General features: G+C 33.4%; 1 protein-coding gene across 2 annotated transcripts in view; it reads left to right on the top strand.

Moving 5' to 3' along the window:
- Positions 1–1,281: 1,281 nt before the first annotated feature.
- The window catches only part of LOC111544190 (A disintegrin and metallopeptidase domain 3-like), a 79,884-nt gene continuing 59,231 nt past the window's right edge, over positions 1,282–21,934 (top strand). Inside the window, exons 1-7 of one of the 2 annotated variants that reach the window (XM_023214648.1) lie at positions 1,461–1,518; positions 1,927–2,009; positions 10,129–10,184; positions 11,545–11,623; positions 17,917–17,993; positions 18,271–18,448; positions 19,507–19,572. In XM_023214648.1, coding sequence (XP_023070416.1) covers positions 1,461–1,518; positions 1,927–2,009; positions 10,129–10,184; positions 11,545–11,623; positions 17,917–17,993; positions 18,271–18,448; positions 19,507–19,572 — 597 coding nt within the window. Of the gene's footprint in view, positions 1,519–1,926; positions 2,010–10,128; positions 10,185–11,544; positions 11,624–17,916; positions 17,994–18,270; positions 18,449–19,506; positions 19,573–21,934 lie in introns of both variants that reach the window. The other variant, XR_002732060.1, reaches the window with a different exon arrangement.

Genomic DNA, 21,934 nt, shown 5'->3' with positions numbered 1-21,934 from the left:
GCAAATTTAAAAACTGGAAGCTACCCAAATGTTGTTTGATGGATGAATGATTAAATAACCTGTGGAACATTTGTATTATGTATACTACTCAGAAATAACAAAGACTGAATTATTAATACAATAAAATAATTTGATGTATCTCAAGGGAATAATATGAGTGAAAAAACAAATTTCAAGAGATACTATATAATGCCTCTTATATATAGTACCAAAAATAATATTATGGAGATGGATTGTGGAGACTGGATTAGTGTTTGTCAGGGATTAGGAATTAGGAGGAGTAAGGCAGGTCAGTATACTCTATAGCCATCGTATATAGGATACTTGTGGTCATGCAATAGCTCTGTATGTCAATATGTATGCCAATTTTTGTATTGGGTATGCAAATCTACACATGAAATCACAAACACAAGTCGGTTTATATAAAAATTGGCAAAATCCAAAGTTTTGGATATGAAAGATAGTGATGGCTGCCCAGTAATATGGATGTATTTAATTCCACTGAAAAGCAGGCTTAAAAAGCATTAAGATAGTAATTTTTATATTGTGTATTTTAGTACAATACAAATGTTACAATAAATAATAAATTGTAAAAAAAAATTGAAATTAGGCAAACCACCTACCTATGTAGTAAGAGAGAAAATAAAATTATTTCCACTTAACTATATTATCATTCCTTGTGTGAACTCCATATTGATGGGGGAAAATATGTCTGGCTTTTCATTTAGTCTCCCTAAGCCATAAAGCTTTTCTAAGAAACAAAAGTGTGGAAAAGTCAATAAATACATGGATTTTGATTGTTTTTATGAAGTAATTTTATAGGTGTGATTTTTTTTCCCTGATACTTATAAATTGTACTAAAATAATAAAATACATCCATATATTCATATTTGGCATTTTATTTAAACTCCTTAGACAGTTTTCTAAGAAACTGATATTTTAGTTTTCAGTATGTGTTTGTATTTTCACCTGAGTCTTAAGAGCAGAAAACTAGAACTAAATATTACTAAAATTGGCAATTGGCTGCTGCTAAACATACTGTGATTCCTTTTTTTTTTTTTTCTGTTTTCCTTCACTACAGTAATTCAACCGTCTTCCCAGAAGGCTATGATGTGGAACAGTCATCTTGCTAAGACTTCATCAGCAAAAGGTCTAGTAGAAATGCGCTTTATAACCCTATGTTACCTTTGAATGCATTGTAAATGTCAACTTTTTAGAAAAAAAAGAGCCCACGTGCCCAGAAATGCCGGCTCCCACGTGCCTCCTCCGATGCAGCCCACTGTGGGCGGGCGCGCGGGGCTGTAGGATCCACCTGCCTCAGGATCCACAGAGCTGGGTCCCCGCCGCCCCTCGCAGACCCCACGGCCCTTCCGCTCCGCTCGGCCTCCACCACCCTGGCCTCGAGCTGCAGCCGTTCCAAGGGCAACGGCCGTCCCTGTGGCTGGGCCGCCGGCTATGCAATGCTGTCTCTCTTGCTGATCCTCTCAGGCCTGGGCCGGCTGACCTCCGCGGGCCCGCGTAAGTAAAGAGCCCTGCAGGAGAGGACGCGCCTTTCCCCTTTCGCCTTTCGCAGGGCAGAGAAGCGCAGGCCAGGCTGGGGAGGGGGCCTCAGAACCGCTCACAAGTGTCGGACCACAGGCTGCAGCGGGAAGCGGGGATGCCGGATGGGGTCTGGGACCTGTAGCCCACACTTCTCCCACGCAGGGCTGAGGTCACCAAGCCCTGAAGTGTCCTTGGGCAGAGCTAGGGTAAACCTCCCACGCCTGAAGGAGCCGTTTCCTGGAACAGGACTGTGTGTGTGTGTGTGTGTGTGTGTGTGTGTGTGTGCGCGCGCGAGTGTATGCGATGGAAGTTTAAAGAGTGATGAGAAAGGACGCTGTAACATGAATACACTGGGAATGTTCACATATGCTTTTCCTCATGCAGATTCTGAAACACCAGTTCTGCAAATTACAGTACCACGGAAGATCCAGATAAACACCAATGATGGCGATGTTTCAGAAACGCATGTAATTAAGAGATCACCTTTTAAAATTATGGTGTTTTGTTTTTTCTGGACTACATGGCCCCAATCAATTCATACATATCCCTTTGTGAAATTTTGTTTGTGTTCTAATTTACCGTGCTAAGGGGTCATTTGGTCTGAATGACAGCAAGAGTTTGATATTTTTTCATTTCTCAAGTAATATATGAATGTTAGATACCTCTTTTAAAACAGAGATTCAGAAAAATAATCCCCAGATTCCTGTAACTAAAGGAACCATATTCAGTTTACTGGGTTCTTTTAGAAAATATGTACATTTAAATCTGTGTTATTATATAGTTGAGGTCATACTCATATTTACCAAGCAATATGTTTTTAATAAGATAATATATAAAGACTATCTTCATGCCTATACATGTGTATATAAATCCTTTGTAAAAATGAAAGTAATGTCATCTTTCATCTAATTAGAGTAGGAAAGTAGGTATGTTGTAAAATTAAATTGAGGTAATACAGAGAATGCTGAATTGTGTTCAGTGAATGTCCACATCAGACCCTAAAAATAATAAATTTGTACTAAATGAATATTTAGAAACACATGCACATGCACACATATATTTTCAATGATTATATATGACTGTAATTGACTTTTTCATTTATTTATAAATATTGGATTTACTTTTATGATAATTAATATGGCTCTGTCATTTTTATGACTTCCTGATATGTCATATGGATGTAACATATATCTAATCAAATTTTCAATTCGTAGTTTCATAAAATTTCTTTGATAGTTGTTTATGTAGATCAATGGGCAAGCCATTAAATTGTTTTGTAAACATTGCAGAATATCTTCCAGAAAAGTTACTTTACACTTGACTCTCATTAACAAACAATAATGATATATATCTTTTTGAACTGTCACCAGGCTTTGTTCAATTTTCTCATCTCCACTAACACACACAAACACACACATGAACACACCACTGTGAGAGATAAGCATTATGTTTTAGTGATGAAATATTCAGCTTACTAGGAACAATTCTAAAGTTGTATAAATTTAATAAAATGCATTCAGCACCTATAAAGTGAAAATTCATAGCTCTAGAGGAAGAAATTGTGAAATCCATTTCCATAGTGAGATCTTAAAATGTTTTCCTCAAATGTTGGTTGACAAATCATAAAAAAATTCATAAAGATAAAGAAAATTTGAACAACAAAAATATTTTTATCCAATGGACATATATAGAACATGAACCCAGTGAAGTGAATGTATTGTTTTCTCCAGTTCTGATATGTTTTAGGACTCACTAGACTCTACAGTTTATCACACATGAATCCAAGAAACATTCACTGTGAGCTCCCTGTTTAGAAACACAATCTCTGTGTTCCTGAAGCATACTGAGTCTACCAACAAAAGAACTACAGAAGAAATGTTGGTTTTCAGAGAACTCAGCTGAAATCTTTCAGTGACTCTTTAAATAGTCAAGCAGGGCTTGTCAAAATAATTAGGCAAACACTGAGGAGGCTCCCTTGGCCAGGGACGTTTTGAGCCCTGAAAGCCCATTATAAATATCACTCCCTTTGTTTTGGACAAGAATCTGAAATATCCAGATGTGTAGGGATCCCCAGATCTAAAGATAGAGATTTTCCAATCCAGCTGTAATTTAGCTCTATGCCACTGTAAGTAATGTACATTCTTCTGAAGAATGTATAGAACAGTCAACAAAATTGATGATAGTAAAGAAAGAAAATTAAAAATCAAATACTGGTAGCATAAAACTAATTATATGGTAACAATCAATTAGGATAAAACTTAACAAGGAACTCAAAAATGCATTTAGCAATTTGTAGACATACTTCTACACATTTCACAGGGTGAAGAAGAAATAAGTGATAATGGATATTATACAATGCATAATAGGCAAGAGTAAATAAATTACATACATAAATTTGACATACACTTGAAAATTGCATAGGAATATAACTAAAAGTGTATAAATAGCCAATATTTTACCTGACAACCCTGTCATTCAGAAATGAAGGATAAAAAATATCCTGTACAAACAAAGGCTGAGGAAGTTTATTATCATCAGGGTTGCCTAATAAATACTAAAAGGAGTTATTTAAGCTAAAATGAAAGGAGGCTAAATTATAACAGGAGCACATATGAAAGTGTAATACCCACAGACAAAGGTAAATATAAGTCAATTTCAGAATACTATAATACTGTAATAGCGGTGTATGAATCACTTATAACTCTAACGTTAAAGTTAAAAGTCAAAAGTGTTAAAATAACTATCACTACCATAGTTAATGGATACAAAACATAAAAAGATGGAAAATTTGACATAGATAACATAAAATTATGCATATGTGTAGAAGTAATAATGCATAGTTTTTGTATGTGATTGAAGTTAAATTTCTAGTATCTTAAAATAACCTGATATACCTATATGTTTATGTAAGTCTCGTGGTAAACCATGAAGCAAAAATCTGTAGTAAATACACAAAAATTAAAGAGAAAATAATCAATAGATACCACTGCACGATAACATCAAATCACAGAGGAACACAGCAAGAGAGGAAAAGTGCACAAAACAACATATAAAACAGCCAGAAAACAATGATCAAAATGGCAATTGTAAGTCTTCATGTCAATAATTACTCTAAATTTAAATGGACTATAAACTCTCCAATCAAAAGACCTAGAGTGGCTGAATGGGTTAAAAGTATCCAAAGATATGCTGCTTGAGAGAGACACACTTCAGCTTTAAGAACACGCAGGGGCTGAAAGTGAAGGGAAAGGAAAAGATATTGCATGGAAATCAAAATCCAAAGAGGAACGAAATCTCTATGCTTTTATGAGACAAAAATAGACTTTAAGTCAAAAACTGTAGCAAAAGGCAAAAAAGTCATACTGTAATCATAAAGGGGCCAGTTAATCAAGAAGATACAACAATTTAAAGTGTATATGCACCCAACACAGAGCCTCCTAAATGTATAAAGCAAATTTAAACAGAATTGAAATGAGAAATAATACTGACAGAGGACTTCAATACCCCAATTTCAACCATGGATAGATTTATGCAGCAGAAAATTAATGAGGAACATTTAGATTTCAACTGCACTTTAGGCCAAATGGACCTAAAAGACCTCTATAGAATGTTCCATCAAATAGAAACAGGGAAAAATAGAAAACTCGTAAATAAGTGGAAATTAAACAACACCTTCTTAAGCAACCAATTGGTCAAAGAAGAAAACAAAGAGTGAAAAAAAGAGAGTAGAATAACCATAGATAGAGGAACAAAACTGAGAGTTATATTTTTAAAAATATAAATAAAATTAATAAACCTTTAACAATATTAGGAAAAGCAGAGGACTCAAATATGCAATACCAGAAATAAAGGAGGAGACATTACAATTGACATCACCAAGTAAAAGCATCATGCTATGAACAATTTTACGCTGACCAACTGCATAACCTGGAAGAAATGGACAGCATCCTAGAAACAATCTATGAAGACTGAATAATGAAAAATAGAGAATCTGAGGAGATCTATAACAAGTAAGACTGAATCAATAATCAAAAATCTCCTATAAAGAAAAGTCCAAGACCAGATGACTTAACTGGTGATTTCTACCAAACATTTTTTTTAAAAAAGAGTAAATAACAATTATTCTCAGAGTTTTCCAAAAAATGGAAGAGGAAGGAGCACTTCCAAACTTATTTCATGAAGCCAGTATTACAATATTACTCTAATACCAAAGTTGGACTGAGATACTCCAAGATAAAAACATGAGCCAATATCCCTGGCCAAAGATGAAAGTATCCTCAATAAAATACTACAGCACAATAAAGGGACTGTATATCATGATCAACTGGGATTTATTCCTGGGATTCAAGGATTGTTAAACATATGCAAATGAGTACATGTGTATGCCACACTAAGAGAATAAAGGATAACAAACATATCATCATCCCAATAAAGTAAAGGCTTTGGACAAAATCCAGCATTCTTTTATGATAAAAATTCTCAACTAATTGGGTATAGAAAGAATTTACTTCAAAATAATAAAGGCCATAAATGACAGGCCTACATCTGACATCATACTCAATATGGAAAAGCTGAAAGCTTTTCCTCTAATATCATGAAAACTACACTGGTGCCCAGTCTCACCACTACTGTTAAACATTGAACTCCATCTTAAAAAAAAAAAAAAAAAAAAATTACCTGCTTGTAACAAAGGCCAAGTGGACCACTCCCAAAGACCACTTGGAAGTGCACCCCGACAGCAGTCCTCACTTCAATTCAAGTTAAGTCTTTAAAATTGTATTTTGTGTATCAGCTTCTCCCTGTAAGTCTTTTGACCCCTGCTGGCCAGGGGCACTCAGTGTAGGCCCAGTGGAAGCCAAAATTCACATCCTCACCCAGGGATCCAGGAAGCCCTCCTTGCAAGTCCCTCTCACAGCTGGGCTAGGCCACCTGTTTGTGCATTCCCACAGTCCCCTGTGCATTTCCACCAGGAGACTGATTTATTGTAATCTTGAATATCCTTGTCTGCCACCCACACTGCACCCAGCAGGGCTGAGCCTTGTTCTCTCTGCTATCTCCAGTACCCACTGCTTAGGGGGCCTTTGTGAGCATATTCTGAAGGAAGAAAGGGAAGGTGGGGGGAGAACAGCCTGGAAATGATAAAGAGATCAGGTTGGGCACAGTGGCCATGCCTGTAATCCCAGCAATTTGGGAGACCAAGGTGGGCAAATCACTTGAGGTCAGGAGTTTGAGACCAGCCTGGCCAACATGATGAAACCCCATCTCTACTTAAGAAAAAAAAAAAAATTAGCTGGGCGTGGTGGCAAGCACCTGTAGTGTCAGCTACTAGGGAGGCTGAGGCAGGAAAATCACTTGAACCCCAGAGGCGGAGGTTGCAGTGAGGCAAGGTAGCGCTCTTGCACTCCAGCCTGGGCAACAGAATGAGAGTTTGTCTCAAAAAAATAAATAAAAAAATAAAGTCGGTGTATATGTGGCTGCATTTCTTACATAACACCTCACATTTATTCAAAGAAATCGAGACCTGCCACTGCCTTGCTCTCAGGAAACAAGCACAGGAAAACTAAATTGTTGTATGCCATCAATGGCAGCATGTGCAAGTGACAGGAGATGTGGTACTTCCAATGAAGAGGCCAAAGGATGGGGACACTTGGAAAATCCCAAGCCAAGCTTGAGCTGCCAACTACAGCCAAATGGAGTATTGCCTTCTCCAAACACAGATGGGACTTAGATGGCAGCCACTGGTCTTAAGCAGGGAAGACCTAAGTCACCTCAAGTGTCCTATGAGAGACCACAGTCTTTGCCAAGGGAGAGGAAGTGCCCATGCAGGCCCTGACATAAAGCTCCTTGGTCAGGAAGTCCTTCTGACCTTCTTTTCTTGGATTGCCCTTCCTCGACAATTAGATGAGAGAAACTTGCCTCTTTGCGAGATAAGACTAACATTACCTTTGGACTTCACCGTAGGTGGAAGTTGCACCAGAAAGATTATTCAAGAAGAGAAAATAAAATGTCTCCAAGTGAAATTGTCTATTATCAGAAGACATGATCTTATACATAGAAAATCCTAAACATTCTATATGAAGAAAAGGTTAGAACGAAGATATGAATTCAGTCAAGTCGCAGTATGCAAAAACCAACATAAAACTGATCAGCTGTGTTTCCACACACTGATAGTAAACTAGCTGAGGAATAAATTTTTTTTAAATTGCTTATAATAGCATCAAAAAGAATAAAATATTTAGCAACATATTTAACTATGGTGGTGAGAGATCTGTACATTGAAAACTACAAGCTACAAATTGATAAGAAAAATTGAAGAAGACAGAAACAAATGGAGAGATATCCCTTACTCATGGATTAGAAGGATTAATATTGTTAAAATGTGCATATTACCCAAAGCAGCCTCCAGATTCAATGCAATGATGCAATGCCCATCAACATTCTAATGGCATTTTTCACCAAAACAGAAAAAAACAAATCTAAAATTCTCATGGAACCGCAAAAGACTCAAAATAGTTAAAACAATTCTGAGCAAAAACCCTGATGCACCATCACATTTCTTCATTTCCAATTATATTACAATGAAATCACTACCTCATAAAGATGTTTGCACTCTCGTGTTCATTGCAGCATTATTCCCAACAGTCAAGATATGAAAGTAACCAAAATGTCCATATACAGATGAACGGATAGAGAAATTGTGGTATGTGTGTATTTACATATGAAGTAGAATATTATTCTGTCTTTAAAAAGAAGTAGATTCTACCATTGTGATGACATGAAATAAGGGAAAGGACATTATGCTATGTAGCATAAGCTAGACTCGGAATGAAAAATTCTGCCTGATCTTACCTATATGTGGAATTTCAAAAATTTTCATACATAGAATTGTGGAGCAAACAATGGTTACCAGGGACTCTGTGTGAGGAGGAGGGTGCAGGGGCAAATGTAAAAATGTAGGTAAAAAGGTACAGAGTCGTAGTTACCTAGGATGAAACATCTAAGAAATCTAATGTACAAAAGAACTGTAGTTAACAATAAGATGCTTTATACCAGTAATTTGCCAATAAAGTGGATTTTAGGTACTCTTACCACCAAAACAACAAGGAAAATATAAAAGAAAGTACCTATATTGGAATGATATATATTTTAATTTGCTTGACTGCCAAAATCACTTATCTATTTCTATATCAAGATAAGACTATCAAAAACTTATGTTGTATACTTTATACATACAATATACTAAAAGTAAATTATATATCTATCATAATCAAAATAGTATGGCATTCATCTCTGGGTATATGGATAAAGAAAATGTAGATTGATAGATGATCGATCAATTGATCGATAAATAGACAAACAATGGAAAGTATTCAGTTTTTAAAAAGAAGGAAATCCTGCCATCCATCATTTTTAACAACCTGGTTGTACCTGGAGGACATTATGCTAAGTGAAATAAGCCAGACACACAAAGACAAATACTGCATTATCTCACTTATACATAGTATCTTAAAAATAAAGTCAAACACATAGTAACAGAAATGAGACGGTAGTCACCAGGGGTTGGAGGCGTGGGTGAAAAGAGAAGACATTGGTCAAATATGTTAAAAATGTATTAATTTCTTATATAATCTTATATAATGTTATAACTTTCAGTTATAAGATTAATAAATTCAGAAGATCTAATGCACATCATGGTCACTATAGTTAATAATAATGTTTAGTTTACTTAAAATTTGCTAAGAATAGACCTCAAATGTTCTCACCACATATGATAAAATGGTAACTTTGGGAGGTGATGGATATAGTAATTTGATTGTTTTAATCATTTCACAATGTATATGTATGTTAAAACATCATATACATCTTTTACACACTTTAAATAAATACAAAACTTGTTTTTCAGTCGTAGCTCAATAAAGTTGAAAAAATAAAATTGCCTTAAAACGTTGTGGAAACAAAAGGAATTTTTATTATTGATACAAATATCAATTTATCATGAAGATATCACCATATTTAATCTGTTTGGAACACCATACTAAATCTATCTGAACCAGAAACCTCCATTAAATGGAGGAGCTTCTAATTAAATGTGGGCTGTCCCAGAAAGCGTGACTTTGTGTAAGATGACTCTCTTGAGCTAAGGCAAGAGCCAAAGGGGGCAGGGAGATGAGGATTGCCTGTGGGTAGTACCTCTGGCAGCTGAGCAGTAAGTCTTTTATTCTTAACTGGGAACCTGTGCTGCATTATTTCATTTTCAATTTATTTGTGCTGAGAGCTGTAAAATAGAACAAAGATAACAAAATTCAAGTTTCTTCAACTGTTTCTCAGCATTTCTAAACATTATCCCCATTTTAAATTCAAATCTCATAATAATATATGCTAATGATTAATGATCTGAGTTTTGAAATTTAGATTCCTTGTGTTTATTTAAATTACAATTAATTCTGTTATACGTTCCAATTTTTATACATGCAGGATATAATCTACATTTGTATGAATGAATATATGTTTCAAGGAACTGTGACGTTTAACTTTTAGAAGTTAGAATTTCTACCAATTACTTTCTCTCTGAATATTTTGCTACAGGCCACTTATTCCATCAAAATTGAGGGGAAACCATATACTTTCCTGCTTGAAAAACAGTAAGTTACCATTTTTTTCATTCATTATTTTTAGTGTCTCAAATTTTTACAATCAGTACCCTAAATTGATCTTAAATAAGAGACTGAATATTAGATTCATTTAACATTTTATATCTTCTCTGTGATTCATTTTAGTCATTAATTTCAGGTTGTCCTTTTGAGACTGTTTCAGGGAGGCACTCTGCCTTTTCCTAGGTTCCAGAAGGAAGGCAGGATGGAGCTGAATTTTTAGTAAACTTGTGAAGGACACTCATTGCTGTTTTATGACACTAAGAATTTTGGGGTTGTTTTTACCAACATCATGAAAACATCATGTAAACTAACATCATGTAAAGTAGCATCATGAAAACTAATGTGAATATATAAAATCTATTGTTACTTGTTAACAAATACTAAGGTATATGAGCCATAAAATTACAGTTGAATCTAAAAGAAAACCTCTTTTGAAATCTGGCAGACCTACCGATTACTGTACATACATCTGTGTTTGTCAGTTATTTTATTTATTTAGTTAGTTAGTTATTTTTATTTATTTATTTTGAGACAGAATCTCATTCTGTCACCAGGCTGGAGCACAATGGCATGATCTTGGCTCAACCTCTGCCTCCTGGGTTTAAGCGATTCTCCTGCCTCAGTCTCCCAAGTACACACATCACCACATCCAGATAATTTTTGTATTTTTAATAGAGTCGGGATTTCACCAGGATGTTCTAGATTTCCAGATTTCGTGATCTACCTGCCTCGACCTCCTAAAGTGCTGGGATTACAGGCATGAGCCACCGCACCTGGCCTATTTTATTTTATTTCATTTTATTTTATTTTTGAGACAGGGTCTCACTCAGTTGCCCACGCTGGAGTGCAGTGATGCAATCGTAACTCACTGCAGCCTAGATTTCTTTAGCTCAAGCCATCCTCTCGCCTTTACCTCCCAAGTAGCTAAGACTACAGGCACACACCACCATGATCCACCAATTGATTTTTATTTTTATTTTTATTTTTAGTAGAGATGAGTGGTCTCCATATGTTGCCCCGGCTGGTCTTGAACTCCTTAGCTCAAGCAATCCTCCAGGTTTGGCCTTCCAAAGTGCTTGTATAACAGGTGTGAGCCACTATACCTGGCCCTAGCTGATTATTTTAAATTCATTAAAGCATCCACACATTTTTCTGATTATACTGGTTATTATTCTTTCTTATATTCACAATATGGTATCAAAAAGCAGCAAGTTAATATAGAGATAAGTCCATTTCATTTTTAGATGTTTGTATTGAAAGTAAATTTTGTTTAGTTTTATTATTCTGGAAGTTATTTTTTAATTAATGATATAATTAAAATGAAGTGTCATTATTTTTATTGAATTAGGTCATTTTTACACCCACATTTCCTGGTGTATTTATACAATGAATCAGGAACATTGTATGTAGATTCTTCATTTTCAAAGGTAAGTTTTGGTTTCTGCCAAGTAAATTTACATTTTTTTATGTGGTTAAGGTGCCATTGTTGGGGAGGAAATGAATGCTTTATGGCCCACGTAATTATTGAGAAAACAGATTACAAAATTAAATATAATGTGGCAATTATTATGAAAGCATATTGAATAGAACTACGTTTTTAAAAATCTGGAACTTAGGAATCATTTCTCCAAAAAGGACATTTAAAGTATGTCTGGAAGTATTAGTAGGAGTTTTATGGAGAAAAAAAGTGTCTGAAGCAGCAAAGACACACTGAGAAGTTTCAATCGATACATGAGAGGGCCTGGGCAGTGGAGAAAATGGTAGACATTACCTTACAGAAAGACCCCAGGGAACTAATGAGAGTGAGGATGCGAAAAAGTAGACAGTGTACCGAACCTTAATAGATCCAAATGTGAAACCGCGGAATTCGAGTTGTATCAGAAAAACTTTTTTCTTTTTGGTTTTGTTTTTTTTTTTGTTTTTTGAGACGAGGGCTCACTCTGTCACCCCAGTGCAATCTTGGCTCACTGCATCCTGTGCCTCCCAGGCTCAGGTGATCCTCCCACCTTAGCCTCCCGAGTAACTGGGACTATAGGTACACGACACCACACCCAGATAATTTTTGTATTTTTAGTAGAGTCGGGATTTCACTATGTTGCCCAGGCTGGTCTCAAGCTCCTGGGTTCAAGTAATCTGCCTACCTTGGCCTCCTAAAGTGCTGGGATTACAGGCTGAAAGACATTAAAGAGTCAAGAAAGTTTTGAAATTATATGAGAAAGTTCACTTTACCCTGTAAGATATTTATTACACCCTGTAAGGTATTTATTACTCTGTAAGACATTTATTCACGCCACTGGGAGGAAGTGAAAGGCAATGACTGGTCCAATGAATTGGAACTGAGAGATGACGAAATCTACAGTATGGTAACTGGTAAAGGATTTTCCCTCCCTACCAAATTACAATTCGAAGTCAGAAAAAAAAAAAAAAAAATTACGTGAGACACTTGTTTTGAGCCATGTGACAATAGGCCGATTAGGAATTTTGTACCTGAGAGAATGTAAGCACAGGAGGTGAATTTCATGTTTAAGTTTGCCCCCTACTGTAGATAGTCTGAACCATAGCATCCAGACATGGAACCAAGCAGAAATCCGAGAGTTTGGAGTTTAAGGCTGCTGATTACTGTTGATTTTTAAGTTTTCTATATTTTGAATATGTCCTTTGTCAAACATATGCTTTGCAAATATTTTGTCCCTGTCGGTGATTTGTCTTACTTTTCAAATGGTCTTCACTGATCAAAGAGTTTTATTTTTGATGAGGGCTAATTTATCAACAATTTCTTGTTATGATTGGCTGCTTTCATGTCATACCTATGGACTCTACGTAACAGTAGTTTCTGAAGACTTTCTGTTTTTTTTTTTTTAAGTTTATACTTTACATTTAATTCTTTATGTTGAGGTAATGTTGTATAAGGTGTGGAATTTGGATCAAAGTTCAGTCTTGACTAGATGTATAATAGTTACAACACTATATTTTTAAAAGGCTATATTTCTGCTTTGAATTGCTCTTTTAACTACTTTGTCAAAAAAATCTGTGGATCTAGTGTGGATATATGTCTGAGTTGTTAACTAGAGTGGTTTTTCCCACTTTTTCTTTCTTAAACTTTTTAAACTCTTCTATTCTAGATATTTTGCTTTTTTATGTAAGATTTAGATAAAGCTACTCCATGTGCAAAAACAAAACAAACAAACAAACAAAAAAACTTGCTAGGACTATGATAGAAATTGTGTTAAATCCGTAGATCAATTTGGGGAGAACTGACATCTTTACTATGTTAAGTTTTCCAATTCAAAAACACAGTAAGTCTCTCAATTTATTTGGTCTTTCACATATGTCTTTCACTAGTGTCTTTGTTATTTCAGCTTTCAGATCCTATACATTTTTTAGGTTTATACCTAAGTATTTCATTTTATTGGAGCAATTGTAAATGATATTGTGTTTTAATTTTAGTTTCCATGTGTATACTGTTCTAGTGATGCAATTCATTTTCTGGGTTTCATCTACTATTCTACAATCTTGCTAAATTCACCAATTAGTTCTAAAAGGGCTTTTTAATATATGCCTTGAGATTTCCTACATAGACACGTCTTTAACAAATATAGACAAATTTCTTTCTTCATTTTCAACCAGTATGTCAGTCTGCTTTTCATTTCTTTGCCTTGCCTCACTGTAATTTGCTAAAATGTCCAGGACCATGCTGAATAACCATAGTGAGGGCATTCTTCGATTATTCTCAATTTCATGGAAAACATATTCAGTCTTTCATTGTGAAAAAATAATTTTAGCTTTAGGTTTTCTTACAGTCTCTGTATGAAGTTCAGAAAATCCTCCTCTATTTCTAGCCTGCTAAAATTTTATTTTGTTCCTTTTGTTCATTAATGGCTATTTAGTTACAGAAAATGCTTTTTCTACATCAGTTGATAGGATTACAAGTTTTTCTTTTCTTTTTTGGTCTTTTGGCATGCTGGATCGAATTGATTTATTTTTAAATCTTGAAATAGTTTTGCATACCTAAAAAATTACAACCAAGTCCTGACATGATTAATTATAATTCTTTTTATACATGACTTATTATCTTGAGGTTTCTCTCATCAGTATTCATGAGAGATATTAATCTGCAAGTTTTGTTTTGTACTGACTTTGACTTTTGTATTAGGGTCATAATAATGTATGTATAAGGTCCTATAAAGGAAACTGAGATTTGCTTTTTCTGCATCTATTAATTTCATCCTGTAAATTGTATTATTTATTATATAATATAGTGTATCACATTAATTGATTGTCTTATGTTGAACCACTATTACATTCCAGAGACAAACTCCACCTGGTCATAGAGTAGGACACTTTTAATATTCTGTTGCATTCAGATGTTTTTGAGACTTTTTCCATCTATGTGCATCAGGGATATTGGCTTGTAGTTTTCTTTTCCTGTAATGATTTATGTGGCTTTGATGTCTGGCCTCATAGGGTAAGTTTGGAAGTGTTTCCTTTTTCAGTTTTTTGCAAGAGTTTAAGAATGGTTGTTGTGGCATTAATTATTCTTTAAATGTTTGGTAGAGTTCAACAGTAAAGTTCTCTGATCACGCTCTTTTGTTTGTCGGTAGGTTTTGATTACTGATCTAATCTTCATTCTAGTTGTGAGTCCTTTTAAACTTTGTACTTCATTATGATTCAATCTTGGCAGTTTCTATGTTTCTAGAAATTTATCAATTACTTCTGGATTATCCAGTTTGCTGACAGAAAATTGTTCATACTAGTCTCTTACATGATCTTTTTCTGTTTCTGTGGGATTAGTTATAAAGTCTGTTTTATTTCTGACTTTATTTATTCGCATCCTTTCTATTTTCTTAGCATAGCTAAGTTTAATTGTCAATTTTGTTTCTTTTCGAAACATGAACTTCTTTGTTTCTATATTGGTTTTTCTATTTTTATTTTATTTCTGTTCTAATCTTTGTTTTTTTAATTTTCTTTGCTAATTTGGGGCTTAGTTTTAGCGTGTTTTTCTAGATCCTTCAGATAAACATATTTGAGATATGCCTTTTTTTAATGTAGGCATATATTGCTATGAACTTTTCTCATAGTATTGCTTTTCCTGCATCCATTTAATATTTTTTGTTTACTTTTATTTTTATGTTTTCACTTATTTCAAGGTATTTTCTAATTTCTGTTTTGATGTTATTCTTTCAGTCAATAGTTATTCAATAGTGTGTCAATTTCAACATGTATGTTAATATTTTAGTTTACCTTATACTATTTATTTTTAGCTTCTTTCTATGGGGTTCAGAAAAGACACTTGTTATGATTTCAATCTTTTTAAAATTTTTAGATTTGTTTTTTAGCCTAATATGTGATCTGTCTGGAGAAGATCCAAGTATACTTTAGAAGGAAGTGTATTCTTCTGCTGTTCAATGAAATTCCTTACATGTTTTTTAGAACTATTTGATTTATAGTAATATTCAAATCTTCTGTTTTCTTATTAATCTTCTCTTTGGATGTTCTATTCATTATTTAAAATAAGGTATTAAAGTCTCCTATTATTATAGTATTGGTGTCTCTTTCTTCCTTCAGATTTATTTATTTATATGTTCTAATATTGAGTGTGTACATATTTATAAGTAATCTATCTTCTTCAGATATTGACCCTGAAAAAATGTCATTTTTTCTCTTATGATGGTTTATGTGTTAAAATCTATTTTCTTTGATATAAGCATACAAATCTCTGCCCCCTTTTGCTTACCATTTGCATGGAATTCATTTTTCCGTTTCTTTACCTTCATCCTATATGTGTACTTGAGTCTCAAGTGAGTTTCTTATAGATTTTGTAAGAAATCTATAATGGTTTGTGTAGCATTCTTTTTGGCTTAATTTTTCTTTCAGCGCTTTTAAAAAATGTCTCATCCCACTCTCTTCTGGCCAGCATGGTTTCTCCTGAAAAAAAAAAAAAAAAAAAGTCTGTTCACAGTCCTATGGAGTTTCCTTTGTATGCGACAACTTGCTATTCTTTTGTAGTTTACAAAATTCTCTTTGTTTTTGATCTTTTAATGTTTGATTAAAATAGATCTAGGTGTGGATATCTTTGGGTTCCCTGGGAAGAGAGTGACCCAAGTCTCTCTACCAGCTTTAGGGAGTCTAGTTTTGCATCCTCCCAGCATGTCTGTCTCTATATTAGTTTCTGATTACTCACAAAGGTAATTTTCCTATATAATGTTGCTGAATTGGTATGCTTGTGGGGAGAAGAAGTGTCCTGGGATTCCTATTTCACAATCTGGCTGACCAAAATTTCAGTAATAATATTTTAAATATTATTTAAACCCCATTTTTTTCTTTTTAAAGTATAAATTATAGATCTTCTGCTATTGTTTTACAAGTTGTTGAGACATCATACATTTTTCAGCCACTTGTCCTCTATTTTGTAGGTTGGGTATATGGAATTGGATTCTCCTTAACGCTGGTGATCCTATCCACCGTCATCTGTACTCCAGACTATAGAGCTTATTCAGTGATTCACTTGTTTGTTTATTATATATTTCAGTTCTAATATTTTCATTTGTTCCCTTTTTGGCTTCTATTTATTTCCTAAGATTTTCTGTTATTGTATTTACTTCAAGAGAATTTCTCATTATTCATTAGTGAAATTTTTATTACTTCTTTCAAATATTTTTTAATATCCTATGACTCATCTCAACGATGTCATCAATTGATTTTCTTTTCTCATTCTTGTTGGGATATTCCTGGTCCTTGTTATAATGAATTATTTTGATTGTATCCTTGACATTTAGTCAAGGCTCTTGACCTTCTTTTAATATTCTATTTTAGAAGACAAAGTCATTCAGTTTGAGCTTTGTTTTACTGGAGTCCACTGTTCCAATAACAGTTTTTCTTTACAATATTATTGTGTTGTGTTTCATTGTTCTGGCTGCATTGGACCTTCTGCTGCCTCTTAAGCAGTTAAGCTAGAGGTATAAATCGTACTTCCATGGGCCAGGTAGTGTTTCTGTTTGAAGTGGGTAAGGAAAGATCCATAGGATGGAGAACATTGATCCTGCCTTTTCTCCGCTACTAGATTTCAGTGTGCTTGATTCTATCTCTGCCCGTGACCCTGGTTGAAGATAGCTCCTATCTGAATGATCTTTTTCTACTTATAGTAGGGAGAAATGGGAAGTAACTCATGAGGATCGTTTTCTCCTGCTGGGTGCACAGCCGGAAGCTATTGAGTCTGGATTACTCTCTACTGCTGGAGAGAGGTTGGGACCTGGTTTGCTTTCTATCTCTTTGTGAGGGACTTATAGATTCAGATCCTGCTGGCACCACCGCAAGTGCAGGTGACTGCTGCTGTTGCTTGACATGGAGCAGGGTATGGATTTCCCTGCCTGAGTTTGTTAGTTTTGATGGTGTGAGTGTAACAGACACATTGCTGTAAATGTGTGTTTGGGCAGGATTGATTGGTCCACTTGGGCTCTGATAACTGCTACTAGGGGTAAATTTGGCCTACCGGTGTCAGCAATTGGGAATAGAAATTATGAAAATGTCTAGGAGCTAATAACATAGCAGAAAAGAACTTAGAGAAAGAGATTGTAGATTGATATGGAGATTCAACACCTGATAAATAATATTATGATAATGGTTAAATATGAATGCTTGACAATATATAGGAAGTAAAGATGAAAGCTAGGACTTTGTTTCCAAATCATTTATGAATATATATTTCTGTATTCCTTTTTAGGGTCTTTGCTTTTACCAAGGATATGCTGCAGACATTCCAAAATCAGCTGTGACACTACGCACCTGTTCTGGACTCAGGTAATGGCATATTCCAGATATGTACATTGAGATTTTATGTGAGCCTTTAATTTCCAGAAACTTCCTGAAGGGCAGAATAAATACAGAGAAATATAAACTTTATTTTCTTAAATACTTTTCTTTTCTACATATTCTTTTGATCTTTTTTTCTATCCTCTTTTTCTCTATCCCAGGCTGGCAAGCATAAAATGTATTCAGAAAAAAACTCTCACTAGCATAAAGTGTATTCAAATATATCAATAACATTTTTATTCCTTTTTTGTATTTGAATATCCAGAGGATTATTGCAGTTAGATAATATCAGTTATGGTATTGAACCATTGGAATCTTCACCTACATATGAGCACGTAGTTTATCGAATAAAAAATGATGCTATTGGTCATTCCTCCTTTCAAGAAAATTACCCTGTGGCTCAATATATAGATCAGTCCTACAGGATTCTTGTCAAATCAGATGTGAGTATTCTCATTTATGAGTTCTTCATTGGTCTTACTGTTGATAAGGTTATTCACAGTGAAATTCTGAAATTTGACACATTTGGAGAACAAATTTAAACTGATATTTATTATATTAAAAGGTTCAGTTGTAGGATATTTGTTTAAAACATGTATTTGTTTATTCAGATATTTAGAAAATGTAATCGTTACAAACATACATAATTCTAAAGCATCATAACCTGTTTCCTTAATTGCGGGGATTTTTATTGACATACAGCTATTTTTATATTGATTTTGTATCTTACTAAGAAAATTATTACCAATTTGATCAAATTGCTTTATAAGTTTTTTGGCACATGCATTTTTTTTATTTAAAAGTGTTATTTTAATAGAAAATGTAAAAGTGAAAAGGAGGCAAGATAATACACTAGAAATTGTGTGAAACCTCATTGTTTAAAGATAGTGGTCTTAATATTTTGATGTAATTCTTCCAATTGTTCTAAATACCAATTTATAAATTGTGATGGTGTATACATTACTCACTAATAATATAAGTTTATACTTAAAATGGACATATTTTATTGAATGTAAACTCCAATAAAGTTAACATAAAGAAGTAAAAGTACAAAAATAGTAAGAAAATAAAGGCAACATTTGGGGAAATGTTTACAGATGTTAGTTTACTTTGAAGATTGGTGAGGGAGTGGTGTGCTACAGAGTACATAGTAATGTTAAAAGGGGAAGGAAATATGGGATTTTTCCTCATTTCAGTGACTTTTTGATAATTCTAATTATCAATAACGTAAAGTAAAATGTTTCTGATTTTCTTGTAAAATTTGTAGTTAGAATCCCACCTGCTAAGTGTGTACCCATCCTCTCGTGTTATTGCTTATATCTATATTCGTGTATCTGTGTCTGTATATCTATCATCCATCTGCATATAGATAGATGGGTAGCTAAATGGATGGATATTCTATATCTCACTTGTGAGTGTGTGTGTATATGTATTGTGCATGACAACTGCAATGTAAAAATTTTGAAAATGTGTTATTTAATTCATGTCCTCTATTTCACAGATAAATTCAGGTGCCATGCTATCGAAAAGAACTCTGAAAATACAAGTCATTATGGATAAAGCCATGGTATGCAATATCAGTATGTTTATTATATCTTTGCTTTTGTTGAAATTGAGAGAGAATATGAATAAAAAACTCTCAACGTTTTCAACACAGATATATTTTAATCTGTTTGAATGTGTGTCTCAGTCTAGCAGGAGATAAAGAAATGTTTTCACTTGCCTTTACAGTGACATGGGGGATCAATATTTATATATTGATTTCTAAATCAATATCAATTTTCCTAATAATGTATAACTTCATGTGGAAGGGTTCCACTACACTCTAATCTATTGTAGCATATCTAGCTGCAGATACTTTTAGATCCACTCCAATTGTTGATTGAAATTCTTCAATCTATTTCTATTTTTAAGTGAGTTATTTTATTACTCAGTTGGAAATCTTTGTTATTAAATATTATCCCTCAGAAGATTACTTTATGTTTTATAGTCGCTTACCATCTCTGATAGAAGTTCTGTATCTTAAAAATGGGAAGAATCACAGAATGTTGATTTTTTTCTCAAAAGAATTGATAACTACGGATGTAGGTTAAATAATACTTTACTATTAGTGTTCTTACATCCCATCAATTATTTGCTTATTTGTTTCTTCTTTCCTACACTTGGATCAATGGGTTACATTTAACCTTTTTTTTTTTTTTTTTTTTTTTTGCTATGCTTCTCTTTCCAGTCTCCAAACTTAATGGTTTCCCTAGGGATTCTGATTAGTATTCTTTACTTATCATAATCTAGAATTAATGTTATACCACTTCATTAATAATGTAAGAGCCTCAGAGCAGTAAAATTTCATTTAACCTTGGTAAGTCATTACGATTCTGTTTTTAAATATTTTACCTCTCCATGTGTTATAAACTGAAAAATAGATTTTTAAAAATTAAATATTCAATGATTTTAAAAAGAAATTAAGGAAATAAAAAGTATTAGATATATGAATATGTATTCATAAATATTCATACATATGTATTTCATATATATTTCGAAAGTATTTCATATATATGAATATATATGAAAATACACACACACACACACACATATACATTTTTCACTTGCAGAGCTTTTCATACCTTCTAGTAGGTCTTAATGTATGATATTTCTCTTTAGCCTGCTGGATTCTCCTCAGTTTCTTTTCATCTGAAATTGTCTTTATTTCATCTTCACTTTTTAAACATTTCTTTTGGAAATAATTTGAAACTTTCAGAAAAGTTACAAGAATAAAATAATACAAAGAGGACCCTCATTCTCTTTTCTCACATTTATTAATATTGAATCCCATTATCACTTGTGCACTCTTCGTTTAAATTTGAAAGTAAGTTGTAAAGCTCATCATGAAGCTTTACTCTTACATTCTTTAGTGTGTATTTACCTAGAATAAGCCTATCATCTCATATAACCACAACAGAGGTATCCATTTCATTAAAAATAGCATTGTTAAAATATTTTTATCAAGTCCACTATAACTTAGTTGCATTGTATTCAGATAATGTGATTTAAGTGACACTCTGTTTCTTATTCAAAGATGTGTTCTATGGCCTGATATTGGTTAATATGAATCAATGTGCATAAAACTTTTACTTGTATTTGAAAAAAATACATATTCTCATTGTTGTATATAAGCGTCTATGTATGTATATTTTATCCAACATTCCTTTGGGTTTTTAAAGTCTTGAGTATCTTTCCTATTAATTTTTCCTCTTAATTTATTTGTTATTAAGTGACCTATGTAAAATATCTCAGTATGATAGCTTCTATTTTTAATTGTGTTAAATCTTGTTTTATATATTTTGCAGCCATGTTTTTAGTTATAAGCAAATTTAGAAAGTCTCCATCTCCCTGATGAATTATTTTATTAATACGTTGCAATAAACATGTCCATTTTTTGCCCTTAAGTTCTATTCTTATCAATGTATTATGTTAGTTAATATAATTATCACATAACATATTTTTTCTTTTGTAGTATTTTCCTGATGTTAGATGATGTGTTTTCATCCTTTGATTATTAATATTTCTATGTACTTATATTTTATGGGTCCTTTAAATTTTTAATTTGCATATAGTTGTTTTTTCATTTTCTTTGTCATCTAGTGTTTGGTCTGTTGACATCTTGTGATTATTGATATATAAACACAAAACTGATATACTGATATGTAATTGATTGATATATAGTCTCAAAATTGATATTTTGATATACAATTGATTGATACATAATCACAAAATATCAGTAGACTAAACAGTAAATAAATGACAAAGACAATAAAAAAACAACTATATGGAAATTGAAATTTTAAATTAATTAATTAATTAAATTTTTAAAAAGCTAGCTACTTGGATTACAGGCGCCGGCCTCCACACTGGGCTAACCAGTAGGTTAT

Source organism: Piliocolobus tephrosceles, chromosome 7, assembly GCF_002776525.5.
Source record: "Piliocolobus tephrosceles isolate RC106 chromosome 7, ASM277652v3, whole genome shotgun sequence".
Taxonomy (NCBI): Eukaryota; Metazoa; Chordata; class Mammalia; order Primates; family Cercopithecidae; genus Piliocolobus; species Piliocolobus tephrosceles.
This window is presented reverse-complemented; position numbering and strand designations above follow the sequence as displayed.